The sequence below is a fragment of the Equus quagga genome, chromosome 2, assembly GCF_021613505.1.
Source record: "Equus quagga isolate Etosha38 chromosome 2, UCLA_HA_Equagga_1.0, whole genome shotgun sequence".
NCBI classification, from domain to species: Eukaryota; Metazoa; Chordata; class Mammalia; order Perissodactyla; family Equidae; genus Equus; species Equus quagga.
The window spans coordinates 88,808,631-88,830,182 of NC_060268.1; the positions used below are offsets into that span (position 1 = coordinate 88,808,631).

Here is a 21,552-nt window from a genome sequence, read left to right on the forward strand (position 1 = left end):
TTTTTGAAAGAGGAGAGCCTAAACAGGAAGTCTAACAGGAAGACTGGCTGTTTCTGCTTTTGTCTTATAATATCTTCGAGAGATCGCACTGTTTCCTCCTGAGTGAGTTAGCTTGCTACAGAGCATTTAAACACGAATGTGCATAACGTTCCCCTTCATGAAGGGAGTCGAGTCACCCTCTCTAAACCATCCTGTCACTCTGGGTTTCTTTTTTCTAAGCTTTCCTCTTTACAGATGACTAGGGGACGGTTAGAAATGTTGTAGACAAATTCTTAATATGACTCGAAGTAGGCATTTTTGGACTGTGCAAGAGTTAGATTCCTGCACAGCTGCTAGAATGCTATGTAAATTAAGGCGCTCGGCCCCGGCTCCTAGCTCCTGTGGTCTGTGTAAAGAAGGACAGAACCCACCAAAGTGCCTGCTGGAGTAAAGGAGTGTTTGCAGAGGCTCAAGTCAATGTTAGCTATAATGATCTGTCTCGTTCATTCTCTCATTAAACATCTGCAGTGTGACGGTTGCTTAATCACGGCATGGTTCCCAGTTGTCCAGAGCGTTCTGATTTTTTTATTGTAATTCCTTGTCTGAAGCAGTAGGTTTGGGAAAGTGAGAAGTCATTTTCCTTCGTAGTATTCTAGTGTAGTTGTTGCCTGCATCTTTGCCTTTAAATACTCTCAGCTTCTGTTTCCCCAGCACACAGATAGAGTGTTTTGGCAGTTGTTAAAACACAGAAAAGTCAAATTTCCGAAAACAACCACTCACCAGTTTACCGCAAGCAACTTCGCTAACAAGTTCTCTTAGGAAGCTTACTTCTTTTTAGAAAATGAGGATTCTGTTTTTAAGTAGACGCGTTGCCTAATTTCGTGTTAACAAATTGGCCTCAATCCTTGACCAGAGTTCCATCGTGCATCTTCAGCACCGTCCATACAAGCAGTGTTTTGGGGCATTGGTTTGGTTTCATTTCCGGTGTGCTTGGTAACCAGGCTGGTTGGCTTTCCTGGCAGCATTCAAACAGTTAAGCTCGTCTTAAGGAAACAAGAGGCCTCAGCCCTCCTCCTTCCCTTTCTCAACCAGTCCCTGGCTTCCTCTTGCGGCTGCTCTGATGGCAGCTCAGGGCTGCTGGGCTGCTCCCCGCCGCACGAGCCCCTCCTCCTGTGACAACACATCTCCTGGCATGGGGGTCGCATCATGTCGGTCAAATGGGGTCCGTTCCATGAAGTACCCCTCATATCAGTGAGATTCATGGGACCAAAACATGGGGAGGTAAGAGTCTCGCTTCTTTAAAGCACTAAATTCTAATCAACTCAGAAAGAGACAGTGCAGTTTCTTATTGTGTTTTGTTCTTATCCTTGAAAGAACTAGTTTGGATTGTTACACAGAACGTGGAAATTATTTACTGTTTATTCCTATTTAAAGAGCATTGCAAGGCTTCAGAGAATGAGTTAGTTGCCGTAGGAGATTTTTTTTCAACTCTTAGAGCATGCTTGAGCTTTCTGGAGCAAAAAGTCAGAGGCTTTTCAGTTTAACATTTTATGCATGGAGAAGCCTTCAGCACAATTTAGTTAAAAGAAACATTATTTGAAAACATTCCATTTTTTTACTGACTTTTGTTAGTTATATGTACTTTAGTGGTTACTAATTTTTCACTCAGAACAGTTTCCTGTTTTGTAAAGTGAAGTAATTTGTTTTTCTCCCTTCTCCTCTTGTTATTTTCTATAGTTCTAAAGTGTAGTAGTTCGGCTCTTAGATTTTTATTATTATGTGTTAACAAAAGACTCCACACGAATCATAGACTTAGCAGTCATTCACCATTTCAGTATAGTGGATGCGTTCTGAATAGGAAGTCAGAAGACCTGGATTCTGATTTTGACTGCTGATCATTTGCTGTGTGACCTTTTGTGAGTCAACAAACCTCTCCAGCCCTTGGCAGTACAGAGTAGTCAATGAGAGCTGACATTTAGAGTCAGCCGGATCTGGATCTTAATTCCAGCTTGGGCAGCTGCTGGTGTGTGGCCTCAAATGCAGTAGTGAACATCTGTGAGCACCAGTCTCCTCAAATGAAAAATGGACATAACAACTAGTACTTACTTCATTGGGTCGTTATGAGAAAATACATGTGAAGTGCTTACTACTGTGCTTGGCACATAGTAACTCTTCCAAATTTTAGCTCTTACTTACTATCTTCTTCTTCTCAGCTGTAAAATGGGAAGCCTAATGCCCACCCTGCCCCCTTCAGAGTTATTGAATCAGATGGAATAACGTGTGTAGAAGGCATTGCTTGGAAATATAAGGTGCTTAGTAGTTGAGGTGATCACTAACTTTGGGGTACCCATTTTCTGAGGAATGTTTTTGGATTACAATAGTATTGTATTCCCTGGAAAATAGATACCCCAAAGTTAGCGATCATGACAGCTACTGAATGCACTCTTCCTACCTGTGAATTGTAGTTCATGGTCCAGTCGGTTTGAAAGGAAATTATCAGTTGACGTTGGTCACCCAGCCCGGTGCTCTGCTCACAGTGCTTCTCTGAAGGACTTCTTGTGGAGAGCATGGTCAGAGCCCACCGTCCCAGCCCCCAGGAGCAGTGCGCCCCGGAAATGCTCCTGACTACTTTAGATGTTTTATTAAGGGTCTAGCCCTCATCAGTATTTCTTTAAGTTTTGAGAGTTTAAATTCCTCCTCCCTCTAATTTAAAAAATGGGCCCAAGTTAATATCTGCGAACCTTGAGATTCTGATTAGTAAAAACTGAAAATGTTTATGTGGAGGATATTTAATACCTCTGGCTAGAGTAAAGGAGAAAACAGATGTGCCCTCACTCAGGGATCCGTGACTGGTGTGAGGAAGTCAGACAGGAACCTCAAAGGGATTTCTCGTGCTGCCCAGTCATCTTTCCTCTCCCTCAGGCTGGTCCCAGAATTGCTGCCCTCCTTTCTTCTGCTCCTGCCTGCAGCTGGCCCTAAACTCATTGCTTGCTTTCTGTGTGGGCTGTACTTTGGCTTACTGGAGGATGCATGGCTACGCCAGACTCCTCCTCGAATACCAGAAGCCTCTTTCCAGTGTTGGTCCTTGGGTGTTTTGTTTGTCCATATAATCACTGAATAAGCCACTGACAGAATTGTTCAGCCTGCCCAATCTTTCCTGTGGGTTTTCTAATGTAGCTTGGATGCTCACAACTTAATAAAATAAAAAAATTGGTCCAGAACAGTGTTCCTAACTTTTGTCCAAAACATTCACCACCCACTGTGGACCACATGCCATCTGGGTGCCCAGGTAAAGGAAAGGCCATCTACTGTTCAATTAACTGCTGATTCTTTTCTTTGGCAGGAAAAGGAAAAAGAGAAGGATAAAATTAAGGAGAAGGAGAAAGATTCTAAAGAGAAGGAGAAAGACAAGAAGGCTCTCAATGGGCACGCTTTCAGTTCCATTCCTGTTGTGGGTCCCATCAGCTGCAGCCAGTGTCTGAAGCCTTTCACCAACAAAGACGCCTACACTTGTGCGAGTAAGAGACACGCTTCTCTCTGTAAGATGGGGCTCTCGGCTCGGGAAAGCTCATTTCTGGCTTCCTGTCCCCTTATCTGTTCCTCGTCTATGTGGAGAAGTAGCCCTTTTTCTAGCTTTCTTTAAATATCATTGGAGACATAAATTCTAGATCTATAACATACAGCCTATCTGTTATTTCAGACAGCCTGAATCACAAATAAGCTGTTTTGTTGTCCCTAAGCCACTGCCTATTCCAAAAGTCTGTGTCAGCATCAAAACCATCTTGTAGCCTCAAACCCTAAAGCTACCCAGCCGTCCCTTGTCAGGTCTTACGTGCTCATTGTTTATTCTGGTGCTTTGGTATGTGCTTGGCCATTTACCAACATCAAGACGTGGTGGCTGTCAAGGGAGAGAGTACCTTTGTGTGCAAAGATGTTCCGTATTGACCTATTGCTGACCTGCTTAAAACCACCTTCAAGCCGAGTCTGTTAACTGAGCATGGTTCTTGGTTTTGATAAGCTGCTGGAAAACAGAGGTCGGCTAACTTTTTCTGTAAAGGACCAGATAACAAATAGCTTAGACCTTGTGGGCTGCACAGTCTCTGCCACAACTACTGAACTCTGCCATGATAGTGCAAAAGCAGCCATGGGCACTACACAAGCCAGTGAGCATGGCATGACCGTTCCAGGAAAATTTCATCTGCGGACACTGAAATTGGAATTTCATGTAATTTTTATGTGTCACAAAACATTAAAAATACTTATTTTTTTCAACCATTTATAAATGTAAAAATCATTTGTAGGTCATAGGCCGTACAAAAATAGGCTGCAGGCCAGATTTGGTCTAAAGGCCTTAATTTGCAGACCCCTGGTCTAAGGCATTATGTCTCAAAATTTTATTATTGCACAGAGAGAAAGTACTAATATCCATAGCACACACCAAGGTGAATCAAGGAGTCTGCTTGTGGTCAGAAGTGACCAGTCTGGAGGTCCAGCACTCTAGTCCCGGCCCACTCACCCAGAAGGCTGAGGTGATTGGCGTCATGTTATGCCTGTAACCAGTTCAGACAAAATCGTGACTGATTCAGACCCCAAGAAGCACTTCTCAGACCATGATGTCATGGCATTGTCTTGTCTTCAGTCATTTGTGTGGAGCATCCCAAGTAATTACTAAACATAGTTAACATTGTGAAATTTGACATTTTTAAAAGTTTATTTGAGGAGATTAAAGTTACTGCAATAATAATGTCCACTCACTTGCTTTCTTGAAGAGAAGAGAGCGAGTGGAGTCACAGCCAGCGCCTAGTCCACAGCCTGTCTTCTCCACACGTCAGCTCTGGGAACTTTTTAAATGATTGCACTTATCACACACATTCTTGTAAAATGACTTTTATGGATATATTATAGGCCAGATGTTGTCTGCACCCCTATTAGTTTTACTGTCCTATTTAAAAAAAAACAAACTTGATGGGCACTCTCGTCTGAATCTTTATGCATCCTTGTGGGCAGATGTATCGCACATTTGTGTCCTCCTTCCTGTGTGACTTACCAGGAAATTGAGAACTTACTCCAGTGTAGTAATACATTTTGTGTGACCTCTAGGAAACAAGAGCCTGTCACTCACTGTCCGGGATCCACCAGCGTTTTTCTTGTGAAGCCCAGGTTCTAATAGGACTCATTCCTAGGACACCAGTTGAATGTCTCCAGTTTAGTCTTCAGTCGCTGGACAGTCTCCTCTCAGTGCCAAGGTGACTTGGTTGCCGAGGGCAGGAGTCCCCGAGCTTCTGAGTGTGTTCATGTATCCTGAGAACCTTTCAGCCTGCTCACTGGGTATATATATTTAATGTAAAAGTTACACGTGTGTCCGATACTGTAGTTAGAAAGAGCTCGTTCTAGGGAGAAGAGAAGTCAGATTTGCCATCTTCTTGTTAGCTAATTACTTATTAGTCTTCTTAATGGTACCTTAGATCCATAGTTTCTTTGCAGGAATTTGTGTCAGTCTCTTTTTCATTTTATTTCAGTTGAAGCTAAAAAAAATATAATCCATAAGCTCACTTAATTGAGCTGTAAATTTGCATCCCTCACAACATGCTGAAAGTCAGCCAGTGAGGAAGGGCACCACCACTGCACATCCCTAGCCCGCCTTCTGAGGACGTCTTCTCAAGAAACCTCTAGTGTCCTGTGTCGAGAGGCTGCCTAACAGAAAGGCGGAGTGAGGCACCAGCACATCAACCTGTGTGTTAACTCCATCTCTCTTTTAGGTTAAGTCAATGTAAACGAGAGCTGTAGAATTTTCCTCCTGCGTTCCAAAGGATTGTTTTGCATCCTTCCTACAAAGTGCCTGTTCTCCATTTGGGGAGCACTGGTCTCAGAGAAAAACAGGGAGAGATCGTATTTTTTGATTGGCAGGATGAAATTGACATTCAGAGATCTTCATCCGTAAAGCAGACTGAACACCTGCTTTTGGCTATAAATCATAAAAATGCTCGATAAAATATATTTTTTAAAAAACTTATGCATAACAGAGCCTGCAAAAAGGAAGTTATCTGAAGGAACGCATAATCAGAACAATGGAGCATCTCTCCAAGTTGGGGAGAGGATATGTGGCCTCAGGGCACATAGTGGGAGCTGGAACTGAGACCCCTGAGTAAAATCAAGAGCTTTAAAGACTGTGGCATCCATGCCCTTGGCCTTCAGAAGCAGTGAGGAGACTTGCTCTCCCCCCGGGATCCTGAGCGAGAACTCTCCCTCGTATGTGAACCTGGGGTCTGAATTTACACCATCTGTATGTACTAGAACCCCAAACTAAGATGTCTTCACTAGAGTTTTAGTGAAATCCCAGCCTAGGAATGATGAGACCCCAAGGGACTCCAGCTGAAGTCAATACAGAACTGTGCGCCCGAGGGTCACTGTGACACACCAGGCTATGTAGAGCTTCCCACGGGAGGAAGAAAAGTCCTATAAAGCTGAAGCCAAGCTTAAAATAAAAAATACATTGGGGCCGGCCCAGTGGCGCAGCGGTTAAGCTCACATGTTCCACTTTGGCAGCCCAAGGTTCGCCGGTTCCCATCCCGGGTGCGGATCTGCACACTGCTTGGCAAGCCGTGCTGTGGTAGGCATGCCACATATAAAGTAGAGGAAGATGGGCACGGATATTAGCTCAGGGCTAGTCTTCCTCAGCACAAAGAGGAGGATTGGCAGCAGATGTTAGTTCAGGGCTAATCTTCCTCAAAAAAACAAAAAATAGACACCACGTAAGCAAGTAAACCTCCATGAAGAAGGGTTAGTGGATGCACAGGCAAGAGAAGATGTTGAGAGTTATTAAAAGGTTCAAATGAATAGAATGCCTAATGAAGGAGGAGAACGTAGCAACTAAGGGGCACGTCTGAAAGATAACTGAATAAACTTCAAGAATAGAAGTAGTACTTAAAGGATCTTCGTGGAGAATTTTCAGATATTTTAGCGTCTGCATTATCAGTGAACTGTTCTGATTTATATTTGTTTATCCAGGAGGGAAATGGCTTCCACTCTGTCATCTGCTCTAGTAAGGAGAGAGCTGCGTGAATATTCTAGGGAATCTTTGACTTCAAACCAGATTTATTTTCTACATTTAACTCCCAATAATTATACTCTTGAGTTCCTGATCTTAAAGGAAGTTATTCAACAAAGATGAGTTCCCCGAATTCTGCACGACACTGTGTCCGGTATTTTGGCTCATTCACAAGCAGCTCATCAGCAGGTGTTTACTGAGCAGCAGTGTGTACCAGGCACCCTCCTCGGGCTGCTTACACCATGGCTTATAAAGAGAGTTCTCAGAGTGTTATCCTTGGTTTTTACCCATTGCAGCTTTGTTCATAATGTGGACAGGTTAGAAGGAACCTAGATATTCATCAATAAAATATAGTATATTCGTTAGATGGAATATTGGGCCGATGCTAAAAAGAGTAGGCTAGATGAAGAGTTGGCAGACTTTCTGCAGGAACTGACAGTGAGTGTGTTAGGGCTTGCGGGCTGTCAGGTGTTTGTTGTGGCTACTCGACTCTTGTAGCACGAAAGCAGCCACAGATAAGACATAAAAAATAAACATGGCTGTGTCCCAGTAAAACAGTACTTACAAAAACTGGAGATGGGCGGAATTTGGCCCACAGACGGTGGTTTGCCAGCCACTGGGATAGGTCTGCAGGTCCGGGGGTCTCCAAGACATGTTGATAGGTTGAAAAGGCAGCAAATAGAACTGTATTATGATCCCGATTTATAGAAAACAAGTAAGCAAACAGTAATTGTTTATGTAAATATACAAGAACATCTAAAAGGTTATATATCAAACTATTAATTTGAAGGAAGAGATTCGATGGGGAGAGGTTGAAGGGGGGGACTAAGTTTTTATTTTATACTTTTGTGTTGTTTGAATTTTTAGAATATACTTATATTGTTTGTATGAGTAAAAACAAGATGCAAACCTTGGATCACTGATAGTGTCAGAGGTTTTTCTGGTTATTTCTCAGCTGGTCTCTGATAAAAGAGCAAAATATGTTGATATTTGATTTAAGAACTTAATGGACAAAGAGCAAAATTATTACTGGAAAACAGTCGCCTTGAGAAAAGACGTATGGACAGTTGCCCATCACGGTGACTGAAGCACCAGCTTAAGTAGGAAGCAGTATAAGTGGTTTCTTCCCGCTCTCAGTTCTGGACTGTGACGTGAAATGTTATCAGAAGGTTTAGGAACAAAAGAGATGGACAGTCTTCTCTGAAAACCCAAACACTCTTTTTCTTGTGCTATAGAGAGCAATAGGTTTAAGAACCGTTGGTGTATGATTATAGCGAATGGATGACTCTTCATGGCTAGCTCCAGGCGGCTTTTCAGTTTAAATTCAGATTGGAAAAAGTTGTCTAAATTGTATCACTGTATCTTTAGCCTTCTAGAGCCATTGATTTGTCTGTATACATTATTTCTAGGTTAAAAACAGTTGAGTTTTGCCCTCCTTGCCTGTATTATTGGTCTACCTTAGATGATAATGACTCCGAATTAAACCTGCAACTGTCATCTGATTGATTTGTCAGATAGGAAAAATATCCACTATAAACATGTCCACTATAATGTAGCACCTCTTAACCACAGGCATCCTAAAGCCATTTTTGTTTTCTTGGTGCTTGTTCCTGTTAAACATAAATAAAAATTCTCTCTTGCTGGTCTCCCTCCATGATGACGCATAGCTGGGACACCGTAGGTTGTCAGACGTGTAGTGTGCTATACTGTGTGCTGGAATTGCCCCTGGAGAAGGGGCATCTGCACTACCTCTTGGAGACTTCCACGGCCCAAGGACACCGCAGCAGCCCGTGGAGAATCACTTGCGTGGCGTCTGGGACCAATTAGGAAAAACTAAACGTAGGAAGTTTGAGACTTGGAGACTTTAAGTTCTCAGCCACACATCAGTGTGGGAAGTAAATAGTTTAGTAGATAGGGCAGAGGTTTTCAGGAATTTTTTGTGGCACTGATATTTCGGAAGTTTCACAGATTTTGGAGTTGATATATATTTTAAACTGATTTTAAACCTGCATAAAAAATATACATGCTCAAAAGTGTAACCAAATTTTAACATCAACATGTTAACTTTAGCTATCAGCCTACATGCTTGTTTGTATTTTTCCTTCCACCTCTAATTAATTGAAAAGTATAGTGTGATTGCAAGGCAAGCCATTTTTTTAAAAACTGCTAATATTTGCACCTTGTTATCTGTGTGTATGAAGTTATTCTCTATATTATATATTCTAAATACAGAAATAGATGCCGAGGTACGTGTGTGAATGTGAAGTATCAAATGTACCTCCGATTTCTCATTTTTAAATCCATCAAAACAGCTTCATTGTTGTCATTTATTGACTTTAAATGTTAAAATTGTAACTCAAAAATCTAGACTAAATATTTCACATACTTGATGGCACACATTGTAGCAATATTTTATTTTAATTTAAGACTTCTTAAAAGTAGAAAACCAGTAAAATAGCAGAATGGCTACTAGTTTTATGTTACCAGTGTTTATAATAAGTAGGATGGGTCTCCTTTGGTTTCACTTGTAAATTTGAACGTTAAGTCATCGGGAACCAGATCATTTCAGCAGCAGTGTGTCATCACTGGAGTCTTTTCTGCTGGAGGGTTGGTTTCAGTATCATAATGTCCCCTTGCAGCGGTTCTTTGATTGATGGTAATAGCTTGATCTAACTAAAATGTCACAAGTTATCTTAGTTCCCCCTGCTCAGCAAAAACAAAGAAACGAGTTCATGTTTTTGAAATTTAAACTGAAAGAATCAGACAGCAAAAAGGAACAGTGTGATGGGACCTGAATGTTACCCTAACATGCACCTAAGGTGCAAAATACATGTTAAATTTGCATACCACCCCACCTCAGAAACTTCCGAGCTCCCTGCTACAGCTAGAGTTGTGCACTCGGCTCCCGAGGAGGTGTTGAAATAGGCTCAACATTTAGTGCTAGCGTTAGGGTTTGTGTGTGACAGCCTGCCACCTACAAAAAGAAGGGGAAAAACAATTGAGATTTAAAAGCAAAGAAACGACATGTAGTCATCTCCCCAAAGGGACAAAAAAAATAATTGGCTGATTCTTCCCAGCTTCCTGAAGAACAGAGCCTGCGATGAATGTTTGTGTGTATGAGGCACCATCTGTTATCTTGCAGGAAGTGGAAAATATGAGTAACTGGGGGACGCGATCTTTTTTCCACTCCCCTCCCTCCGTCATTTGCAGGATCTTCCCAGGAGTTTTGGGAAATGCAGCATCCCTCCAGTTGGTCGTTCACCTCCCAGGAAACCCTTGTGCTCTTAGCTTCCCTTTTTGGTTTAACGTGACCCTGCGTGCTGCCCCCTGGAGCCTCAGACCCCGAGTGGCTGCTCAGTCAGCTTTGCCTTGTGGTTTAGATAGCTCAGCCGCATAGGCCATCATGATGACGTGTTATGGTGGCCGGTATTGATTTGCACCTGTCTTCCAAATATCTTTAGTCGCTTTAATATATACGTCTGCATGCAAATACTAAGAGACGCAGCAAGATAGAATGTTTTTAAACAAAGTAACATCTTGTGACTCCATTGGATTACTCCTGGACCAGGCTGAGCTCATAATTGTGGGTGAAGGCTGAGTCCATTGTGTGGACTTCTGTGGAATGGTCGTGATCACAAACATGGAAATAGCAGAGAACAAATCCGCCATGTAGTTCCTTTGCAGTCTTCCCCTGGGAGAAAACCAGCAGTGGAAGCAGAGACTGAAGGCCCTTGTCAGGACTCCTTAAAGTCATTGAATTTAGGAGAAACCTGGCAGATTTGGGGGGGTTTTTTGTTCCTTAGCCAAAACTCTACTCTTGCTTTAGGATTAGGTGACTTTAGCTGGGGAAAGAGAGGGGTGTCTCCAGCTCGTACGGCTTCGTTTCTGTGAAGCTGCCCTTGAATGATCAGCTGTTCTTTCCAGCTGCCACCGAGAACTTGCTCTGGGAGCACTGGAATCTGTTATGTTTGGGGTTTCGGATCTTGCCAGTCGTGCTGTTTTGTTTGCTTTAAACAGATGTAAAATGATACTGAGATTATTGCTGATTTATGTTCTGTTGTGTTAGCAGCTTCTGAGTACTTTTGTGGTAGGTTGTTTCCCTTGATTGAAAAAATAAACAAGTAGACCAGCTGCAATCTAAGTAGGAGACACAGGCTTTAGAATGTCTGTGATGCTTAGGTTTTGCTTTGGATTTTTTCCGGAAAAGCAGCTCTCTAGATAGACGGTTTTCTGGCATTTAGAGTTCATTGCTTATGTGAGATAGTAAAGTATATATAATTGATTAAAGAAAGGTGACAAAGAGCCTGAGGGATAAAGTCAGTTCTTATTCGAGCAGAGCACTTTCATTTTGTTTCCCAGTGTTCTTATGAAAACAGCTGTTATATGAGCCTTCAGCTGAGATGATTGGGCTCCTTTTTGTGGCTTCCCTGCTGTTCTGTACATCAGGACTGTGGTTATTACACCAGCTACCAGGAGCATCTACGTGCCTTTTGTATCTGAGCTCAGTCAGTGCAGACCAGGAGGTGTCTCAGACCCCCCCAAGGATGTTAAACGAGAAGTTGCAGAGAGAATTTCGGAGCATGTATCTCTAAATTGTTCATATTGGAATGTTTTTTGTTTTTGTCGTCGTTTGTTTTGTTGTAGTTTCTTGGTTAGGGTTGAAATGACAGGAAGAAGTTACCCCTTTCTAGCCTTAAAGGTAACTCTTCAACCTGTATCCTTAAGAAGGATCAGAGAGGTTTCCCCAGATCGATTTTGCTGGTCCCATCTGTCTCTGGAAGTCAGAATAGTCGGAACTCATCAGCATGTTCCTGATGATGGTCGGTGGACTGAAGTATCAGAAGACGCCTTACTTCAGAGCTCTGACTATACAGGACTTAAGTCAAGAAGGAGACTCCTTCCCTTCGTGGGCATTCCTTGACTATTCCTGCCATTCTCTAGTTTCCGTTCAGGTTGCCGTGGCCACTCCTTATCCCTCTATAAAGCTGATTTTCTTAAGCTAGTCTCTCTAATGGGTTCTTTTACTTTTCTGCTGAAAGAGAAAGAACGTATAGTTTATAACAGTTCACCAAAGGTCTGTGGTGGCAGAAGTTAAAAAAAAACTGCAGCAACAGCTAGATGCTAGTTCGCAGTCGTGTGGGTTTTCCTTCACGTTCTTTTGTTTGATGCCTCCTTGTAGCGAAAAGAGAAGTTGAAGGCTGGGCTGTTGGCTTTTAAGTTCAGAGGAATCTAATTAGGGGTCGGCTGTATTCCCATAAACCCCTGTGCCGAGACCTTTTTAAAGGACTTTGAAAACTGAAAGCATATTGCTTACTGCTATTAGGAAAGCTGGTTTTTTCAAATAAATAAATAAAGGGCCAAATAATTCTTTGATCTCCCTAACAACATGCTATGGTTTGTGGCAGAAACTTGAAATGTATGAGATTTGTCTTCCAATCTTGTGTTCTTGATAATTGTCTCTTTTCCAAAACAGAAAATAAGGTTTAACCTCATGACTTTGGCTGGTGTCAGTGGGGCTGAAGTTTCTAAATCACCCACGTACACCGCTAAAACCATCGCTGTGAACTGGCTCCAGGACAACTTGATAACAACTTGAGTGTTTTTCGAGTAGGTACTTGAGAATGTTAAGCAGACGTCCACGCAAACCATTTCTCACGGAGACTTGCGACCGTATTTTAGAGCATATTAAAATTCAAGTGAGTTGTAGGCTTGTGGGAAAAGTCGTTTACTGAAGGACATCTTAGATATTGTTTCTGCTTTTATGACTCAGCGATTGGAGTTGTCTTTTAAATCTCAGACACTGGCCTGAGAACTTGGCTATTGCTGAAGTCTGTTTAAAAGTGATAGCACCACTCCTCGAAAATTGTTCTTGCTTAATTCCCCTTAGGGTGATGGAACTGATGGGGAAGAAGGAACAGGAAGAATGCCGCTTGGAAACGAGTTCTGTCCACAGTGCTGGTTGGCACTTTTGCAGATCAGATTTAGTGGCCAGTTCTCTGCCACCTCCTGTGTTGCCCATAGATGCCTAAAATATAATCGATTTCCCTTAAAACAAAGGAGAAAGCGAAGGAGCACTTTTGTCACTGGAACATGAGACAATAAAGTCTAACTGAAAATTGTTTTTAATTTATCATAAATGTGATTGAATTTTTAAAGGATAAAGAAATCTGAGGAACTTTGAAGGATGTTAGAATTTGATACAATGGAATAAAAAAAATACTAATACAAAGTGGCACGTGGATAATATAACAAACACCTATGTACTCACCACTCAAAATGAAAAAATAGTAACATTTTGTTGTATTGCTTCAGATTATTTTTCAGCTTTGAAGAAAGAAACCCTTGTAGTTAAGGTCAAATTCCCCTTTCTATCTCTGCCTAATCCCATTCCTCCTTCCTCCCCGTGGACAACGCTGTGGTGAAGTCATGAGGTACATTGTATGATGCATTAGAAGGGCGTCGTGGCATTGGCGTCTCAGGAGTTATGTGGATTTCTGGTTGTGATTCTACTTTTTTCTCTGAGTAGTAAAACAATTTCTTTTTAAAAATTAGCCTTATTTTCAAGTAGCAGAGAACTAGACAAATTAATGAGAACCAGTGGCTTCCGGTTTTTAAGAAAAATATATTCAAATGTTTTCCTTTTGCTGATGAGAATGAGTCACTCCCCTGGGGTCTCTTTCTGCAAAGGCCTCCTTGTGCCCAGAAAGGGACACTGCTGAGAAACCTGGCATTAATTTTGCTGATGCGTAACCTCTTTCTGATTGCTGACTTCTAGAACAGCTTCTTCTGTGGAAATGGTCATGATCACAAACAGTAGAAATTACAAGGAGCAGAGCATCCATATGGCTCCCTTGCAGTCTGTTCCTAGGGAAGAAAACAATGGAAGCAGGAACAGAGCTTTGACTGAGAGAAAACCTTCCAGGTTTTTTCCTCCTGTTGATTTCCTGAGTGAGCCTTTCCCAGGAGAGGACTCTGCTCATGCTTCTGTTGAAGCATGAACTTGGATGTCTCTTTTGGTTTGTTAACATCAGAAAAATGACCAGACAGTGAATTTCACACTGGGTGGAGCTAGGTTGGCTAGATAGAAGGCCTTGATGTGCCTAGGAGTAACAGGCCCCGAATAAAGCCTCACCCCACCCCACCCCCAGGACTTCCAGACTAGTTCCAACTCTGGGCCACCCTGCTGGTGTAAGTTGAGTGGCTCCTGATAGCCCCTTGTGTGGTGATGACTTCAGCCAAGACTCCTCCAGTCAGAGCTGCTGATTCCTGAGTCCCTGCCTAAGCTGCCCTAAAGCCTGGGTCTCTCCTGGTGATAATGCAGATGACTGAGAAGTTGAGAGCTTTGCTTCAGCATGAACCTTACTGAATAGTCCAGCAGAATTTACTTCGAAAAATTAGCCCTTTCTTCAATAGCTGTAGCATATAGTCTTAGAGAAGAACAGACAGAGGGCACTCAGGCGGAAATGTCCTCCCTTTCATTTTATAGATGAGGAAACTGAGGCCTGTGTAGAGGGGACTTGCCTAGGGTCACAGTAACTAATTAGCAGAGCCAGGACCTACATCAAACTTAGTTTGGTAGCTGTTCTTCTTGTATTCCTTTTAGTGTTACTAAGTTGACCTTTCACAAACTGTAATCAGGGTTGTATCAGGGCACTTGGCTTTTGGGTAAAGTAGACAAAGGGTCTAAAATAGACATTTGAATAGATGCCATGAGCCAGGCACTGTGCTAGAGAGACTTAATTGAATAGTCAGCAGTAGACAGGGGGTCGCTGCCCTGGAGGAGTACTCAGTGGAGGAGAAAACCACCAGATCACAGTGCAGTGTGATGGGTGGTATCATGGAAGAGACCTGTGGACCAGGCAGGCACGGCAGGAGCAGCTGTTGAGGAAGGAATGGGAAGAGGCCTTTGGGAACTGTGATTCTGGCAGTCTCCATTCTGGTATCCTCCCCATCATGCCTCCATTCCCCCTCTGAGTCCATATGTGTGAGGTAGAGAGCGTCTTCGTCCGTGATTAGTGACTTGGCTTCGGCAGGAGCTGTGGTGCTTCCTGAATCTGTGTGAAGGATCACCTAATGAATGGGATCTGGTTGATTTTCTCAAGGAGCCTTTCCTTGGAGAGGCTCTCGTCACTGGGTGTCCCCACAGACGGATCTTTTATTTCTTTCTACTTCACCTCTGGCCTCCTGGCAGTTGTTCTGTGACTTCACAGCGGCAGTAAGAGCTGTTGATGACCCTTCTGAGTCACAGAGGGCTGAGTTTTTACATCAGTGGCCCTTCTAGGCCAGGGGAGTGAGAAATGAGAGTTGAAATAAAATTGTGTCCTTGGCAAATTGTGGTCCCCGTTCGTCTTTCAGGAAGTCTCTCTCTTTCTCTTGAGTCGGGGCTCCCAGAAGTGCTCTGGGGTAGCTCTAATAACCTTTCTTCTGTGGCTCTTGACTTGGGGTGGGTTGCAAAAGGCTCAGGGTAGTTAAGATCCCAAGTAGAAGCACATAAACAGGTAGATTTTCCAATCCACACTCTACCTTTGACACAGTGATGCAAATTTCACAGCCCCTGCCATGGGGCTTCATTTATGTATTTATTGGTGACTTAGGCTTACATATTGACAGCTGGCACTTTTACTTTCAGTTTTGATGGCCTCTCTGCTTCCTGCCTGAGAAGTTCCAGACTTCTAGTTTTCCTTAATCAGAAACCCCATCTGCTCTTGTTTCTCCTCCCTCAAGTGGCATCACATGGCTGCTCTCTGGAGGAGAACTGCAACCTGTCGTTTAGTTAGAGGCACTTTCTGACGTGTGAGTGGCCTCACTTGGAAACCCATAGGCTCCTGGGGCGGTGGCAAGTCGGGATCTGGGATCTGGGATCTGTCCACGTTGTTGATGTCACCTGGGTTCTGCTCTCCTTTCAGCTTGCGGTGTTTTCGTCCACAAGGGCTGTAGAGAAAGTCTGGCCTCCTGTGCAAAAGTCAGAATGAAGGTAAGGCATTTCTCGCTAAACCAATAAAAATCCTCAGGGTTGGGAGAGTTAAAGTTATGAGTTTTGTTTATTTTAATCATTTGATACCAACTTTGAGATCAAAATAACCCAAAAATTCTCAACCAAGTGATTGATTCTCTGTTTAATTAACACACTTGGGAATTTATACCTTTTGGAAAGTAAAATGCTTTCAGAACTTCCCCATGTTAAATATACATTTCTCTGTGATTTTAATATCTCTCTGTCACTGTTAAAGTGGTTTTCTTCTCAACCGTGTCAGCAGATCTGCTCTGCTGTTCACATACCTGCCTTCGTCATTCGGGACCATGGGTGCAGCAGGTGGAAATCAGGGCCTTTGGCCCTGGTGGGCTGGGGAGTGTTAGGGTTAGACTCAGCCTGTCTGTCAGCACTTTTCTCCACGGAATACATACAGATGACTCTGATCACATGACACAAGAACAGGGAGTGACACTTGTGTGGTGGGACCTGCACTGAGAACACACACTGTGTGATGATGTGCACTGCCCATCAAGTGGCCCTTAACAAAAGAGCATGGTTTGGGGGCGTACCTTTCGGTTAGCCTTCGTGGTTTTCACTGTTCTCATCACCCGTAAATGTCTTTTTGTTCCTTGTCAGAAGAGTTGTCTCCAGCAAAACACCAAGTCTCAGCATGCTGTGTGCTTCACCAGTAACCACACTTATCTTGGGCAGTGGCCTCACACTTGGCTGTGCGTCAGTCACCTCAAGGGCTTGTTAGAAGACAACTGAGTCGGCCCCCAGGCCCTGAGTTTCCGATTCTAGGGTGGGGCCTAGGAGTTTGTATTTGCAACAAGTCCTCGAGGATGCTGACACTGCTAGTCTGAGGACCACACTTTGGGAAGCACTGAACTACTGTAAAGATGACAAACTTCTGTACCCCAGATCTTATTCAGCCCACAGACATAAATTTTTTTGGCTCATGCAGTATTTTTTTGAGTTAATGCAGTTATTTATTTCACATCAATTTGGATTTCTAGTTTCTCCTGACAAATTGGAAGATCTCACAACCTGGTATTGCCCCCTACCCAGCATTCCCAGTTCTCACCTTGCTCTTTTTCCTTTTTTCCATAATACTTGTGACCTCCTCAGAGTCTATATTTAACAGTCTGTATTTATCTTTTTACATTTATTTTTTATGGTCTGTACCTTCCCCACACTAGAATGTAAGCAGCAAACTTACCAGCAGTCTGAGGTCAGGAATGTTTCATCCACTGTTAGAGCCTAAGCACCAAGAATGGTAGCGGGCTTATAGGTCCTTAAATGTTGGAGGGATGGATGAGAAGTGATACTCACCTGGAGCTGAGTGGCTCCTGCCTCCTTTGGACAGGATGCACAAGTTCCAGATGGCCACTTCCCTTCCCCTCCGCTGGCTTCTGTCATTTGTCACTTACCCAACCCCACAGGCATTTAGAGTTTGTGATCTCTGGTGAGAAATATTGCCATTGTGACTGTACGAGGTACTATAGAAGGATAGTGATAGAGATAGCGCATCTCCCAAGTAAGAGAATGTAACCATTTTAAATTGGAAGTTAACTCGTGTTCACTAGCGCCTCTTTCTTGGACTAATTGTGTCAATTTGTAATTTCTCACACTAAGTGTTTCTGTTACTTGCTACAACAAAAGTCTTAACTAAAATTAGCACTTTACCTCAGAATTATTTGGCACCTTATAAATGCTAGTCACTGGAGAAGTAGAAATGAAAAAGGCACGGATGCTGCTCTTAAGAAACCAGCATTCTAGCGGGAAAGATGGACAAGCAGATGATGACCACAAATGAGGTAAAACCTATGTGGAGCTGATGCACAGGATTCTAAGAGGGTGCCAGTCCATGCTTTGGCTGAGGGGAGGAAAGAAGCTAATGGATGGTCTTACTAACGAGGTGATACGCAAACGGTCTTGTACTGGAAGGACGACGTGTCCAGAGGAAACAGCGTTTGTGGAATCAGAGTGCTTGGCAAGGTTCAGAGGATAGCAGTGGAGGTGACTGGCTGGGACACAGGATACTGAGGACCAATAACAAGGAACAGAGCAGGAGAGCAGGAGCAACCGGGTCTCTTGAAACTTCACGGAAGATAGCTTTAAGTGCTGTCTTCATGTGCTTGTTTTCTTTTTTCTTTCAGCAGCCCAAAGGGAGCCTTCAGGCCCATGACACATCGTCACTGCCTACAGTCATTATGAGAAACAAGTGTAAGTAGCCCGACCCACCTCCCGAAACTCCTTTTTGACTCTGGTTCAGGATGTAAGCATACTTTGTAATGTTCACTTGTTATTCTTAATCAAGATTTGAATACCTATTTTGTGGTAAGTTAGAGAAGGCTACAGATTCATCGACTAAAAGCTTAACATTCTACCATCAAACTCTCCTGGAAGGTTTCTAGAATAGTGTGTGTATTGGCTTAAAAGGCAGCACCTTAGCCCTGTGTATGTAAGCAAGTGACCCCATGCATCTCAAAATTCCTCTTGAGTGAGTTGACAAGTATACTTGCTTATAGTGCCTCACGGTTGCATGAATCAAATTTGAGATCTTGCTTATTAAACTTATGTAAACTGTGAAGTTGCATAAATAGTTCATTTTTTTTTTCAAGGACTTCAAGTGGTACCCAAAATTGAGCAAATCAAGCTCTCCCGTTCACGTCAAGCTGTCTTCACCAGCCTGTGCAGGGCTCCCCTCGGGTTTTACCTAACGTTTTTCCTTTTTCATGTTCCATTCCCTGTCTCATTCCTTCCCCTCCTTAGTGTCCAGTGTCATATAGTTAGTGTGTATCTTTCTTCTCTGCCATATCATTAGAGATATGTCTGTCTCTGAAAATATGTCTTACTGTTTTGTGTGTTGAATTTAAATCAGATGATAAAACTTAGGTTTATCCATCCTGCTGCCTTTTTTTTCACTTAATATCATTTGGAGGTCTGTGCATGTTATTATATGTAAGCTGTTGTTTAAGACTGCTGCGTGGTATTCTTTCATAAACATCTACCACATTTAATTATCAGTGCCCTTAAAGACAGATGTCTGAGTTGTTTCCAACTACTACCATAAATAATGCAGAAATGAATGTCATCTTAATTGGCTCTCTGGAACCCTGTGTGAGATTTACCCTAAGGCGGTGTTTTTCGAAGTGTAGTTCCTAGATCAATTAGGAGTGCAAATTCTTGGGCCCTACCTAGACCTGCTCAATCAGAACTTCCAGAGGTGGAGCCCAGTGATCCGTGATTGAGTAGATCCTTCAGGTGATTCTGATGCGCGCGCAAGCTTGAGAAGCACTGCTCTATAGCTCATTGCTCTGAGTCCTGCCGATGGCTCCAGAATGGCTGTCCCAGGCTCTGCTCCCACAGAACAGCGTGCATGCCTTTAGCCACCTTAAGTCCGGTTGTTAGCAAACTTTGCATGTAGATTACCAGAAGAGAAGTTTGGTCAGACTGCCACCCACTTTAATCAGTGATCCAGCCCATTCCAATACCTTTTACAAGTCTAATCTTCCTTAAACTCTTCTTTTCTGACACGATTGCTTGTTTCAGAAACCTGTTTTGTTTCACATCAGATAAGAAAGTGTTTTTTTTAATACCTGTTACATGCCAGGCTCTTTGTGTGTGTTACCTCTGACCCCCACAAGCATTCTTAGAACCTGTTTTACTCACTGAGGCAATGTCGTGGTTAAGAGGACAGGCTGGGCTCAGGTTGAGTGGATTTGAGTCTCAGCACCACCACTTGATAGTTGTGTGACCTTGGACGTTTACTCATCCCTCTGGACTTCATTTGCCCCCTTTGTAGAAGGATGATAATAGTATCAGAGGGTGGGAATCAGGTTTCTAGAGTCATACCTATAAAGAGGTTAGCAGTAGGCCTCCTTAAGTGTTAGCTTTTGCTGCTATCATCCTCATCCCAAATAAGGAAACTGAGACTCAGAATATTAAGTACCTTACCTGGGTAGAGTACAGATTGGTTTCAGACAAGAAGAAGCTGTTCTTTTCCGCGCCCTGTGCTGCCTTTTGGATACAAGTTGTTCGTTATGCCTTTCAGGCTCTGCACAACGTGACCTCATTCTCCTCCTCTAGCCTTTTCACTGATCCTGCAATGCGTCCTCCACTTAACTTCTTCCCTACTTGTTATTGCCTTTTTACATTAATACCACATGATTATTTCTGTCTTTATTTGTACAGTTCTCCTCATCAGAACGTCCTCTTTTCCTTCCGACCTATCCACATCCGTACCATTCTTCAGAACCAGTGTTTCCTCCTCCATCAGAGTTTATCTGCCCACCGACTTCCCTTCTGAAACACGGAGGATATGCTCCAGGATCTCGACACTTAAGCATATTCCCTTTTCTGCCAGCTGCCCATCTTCTCCATTGGGCAGGGAGCACGTCTCATGCTCCTCGTGCTTCCTGCAGGAAGGGTCTGCTTGTGTTACGATGCAGCATGTTTCTGGTGTTTATTGTATCACCTTCTTCTAAATAGAATTTGGATTGGAAATTAATGGTTTTATTAATTTTTATTAAGTCAAAAACATCCTGAAATGCAGTGAAGTCATAACAGCCACCCTAGTCGTATTTCCTTCAGCTCCTGACACTCCTGGGGATAGACAGCTCATTGTCTGGGGCAGGAGCTCAGTTACCAAGGAAAAATAATTTGTTACCTAGATGCCAGTGACCACTTTAGCATAAAATTAGAGCTCTGGTTTCCTCCTTGGTCATCTTCAGGAGAAATAAGCAGTATGCGAACAAACTAGCTGTGTGACGCTAAGAAAGTGTTGCGTTTTCCTCTTCCGTGAACTAAAGGAATTGGTCAGAATCTGTGTTCTCAAACAATGTGTCAAAGAATCACTTGGGGAGCTTGTAGAATGTGTAGACTGCCAGGTCCCAGCCCGGAGGACAAGAAGGGCAGAGAATTTGCATGTCAGACAAGCTCCTCAGATGTTTCTTGGTAGGTGCTCCCGACGAACGCCGGCCTCAGTTATCGCTGAAGTTCCTTTCAGCCTCAAAATTCTTTCAGCCTTATTTTATTTTATTTTGCATTAGTTTAAACTTTTAGAATATAATATTTTCACATGATTCTGTATCCTCATTGCCTGATTTTCATCCCACCCCACAGGTAGCCACTCTTCTTAGTTTTATATATTTCTTCAAATTTATTTATTAAAATAAATACCAGTTTGGGTTATTGATTTTTCTTTTTTTCAACACTAAGGATAGTCTGTTGCACCTTGATTTTTTTCCCCCCTTAATATATTATCTTAGAGATCTGTGGTGGTTCATGGAGAGTGTCCTCATTTTTTAAAAACTATACAGTATTCCAATGTGTGATGTACCATAATTTATTAATTGATATTCTTTAGATACTCGTTTATTTTCAGTCTTTTGCTATTACCAACAATGTTGCATTGAATAACTTTGAACGTGTATCATTTCAAACATATACAAGTAGATAGTAGAAATAAACATCTTAAAATGGAATTACTGGATCAAAGTGTATTGAAATGTACAAATTCAATAGATACTGCCAAATCGTCCTCCAT

At 42.7% G+C, this 21,552-nt stretch overlaps 1 protein-coding gene across 9 annotated transcripts in view; it reads left to right on the forward strand.

Moving 5' to 3' along the window:
- The window catches only part of AKAP13 (A-kinase anchoring protein 13), a 325,669-nt gene that overhangs the window by 273,800 nt on the left and 30,317 nt on the right, over positions 1-21,552 (forward strand). For all 9 annotated transcript variants that reach the window (XM_046653445.1, XM_046653447.1, XM_046653446.1 and 6 more), the window contains 3 exons: positions 3,323-3,497; positions 15,934-16,001; positions 18,161-18,227. In XM_046653445.1, the coding sequence (XP_046509401.1) occupies positions 3,323-3,497; positions 15,934-16,001; positions 18,161-18,227 (310 nt within the window). The remainder of the gene's footprint in view (positions 1-3,322; positions 3,498-15,933; positions 16,002-18,160; positions 18,228-21,552) is intronic.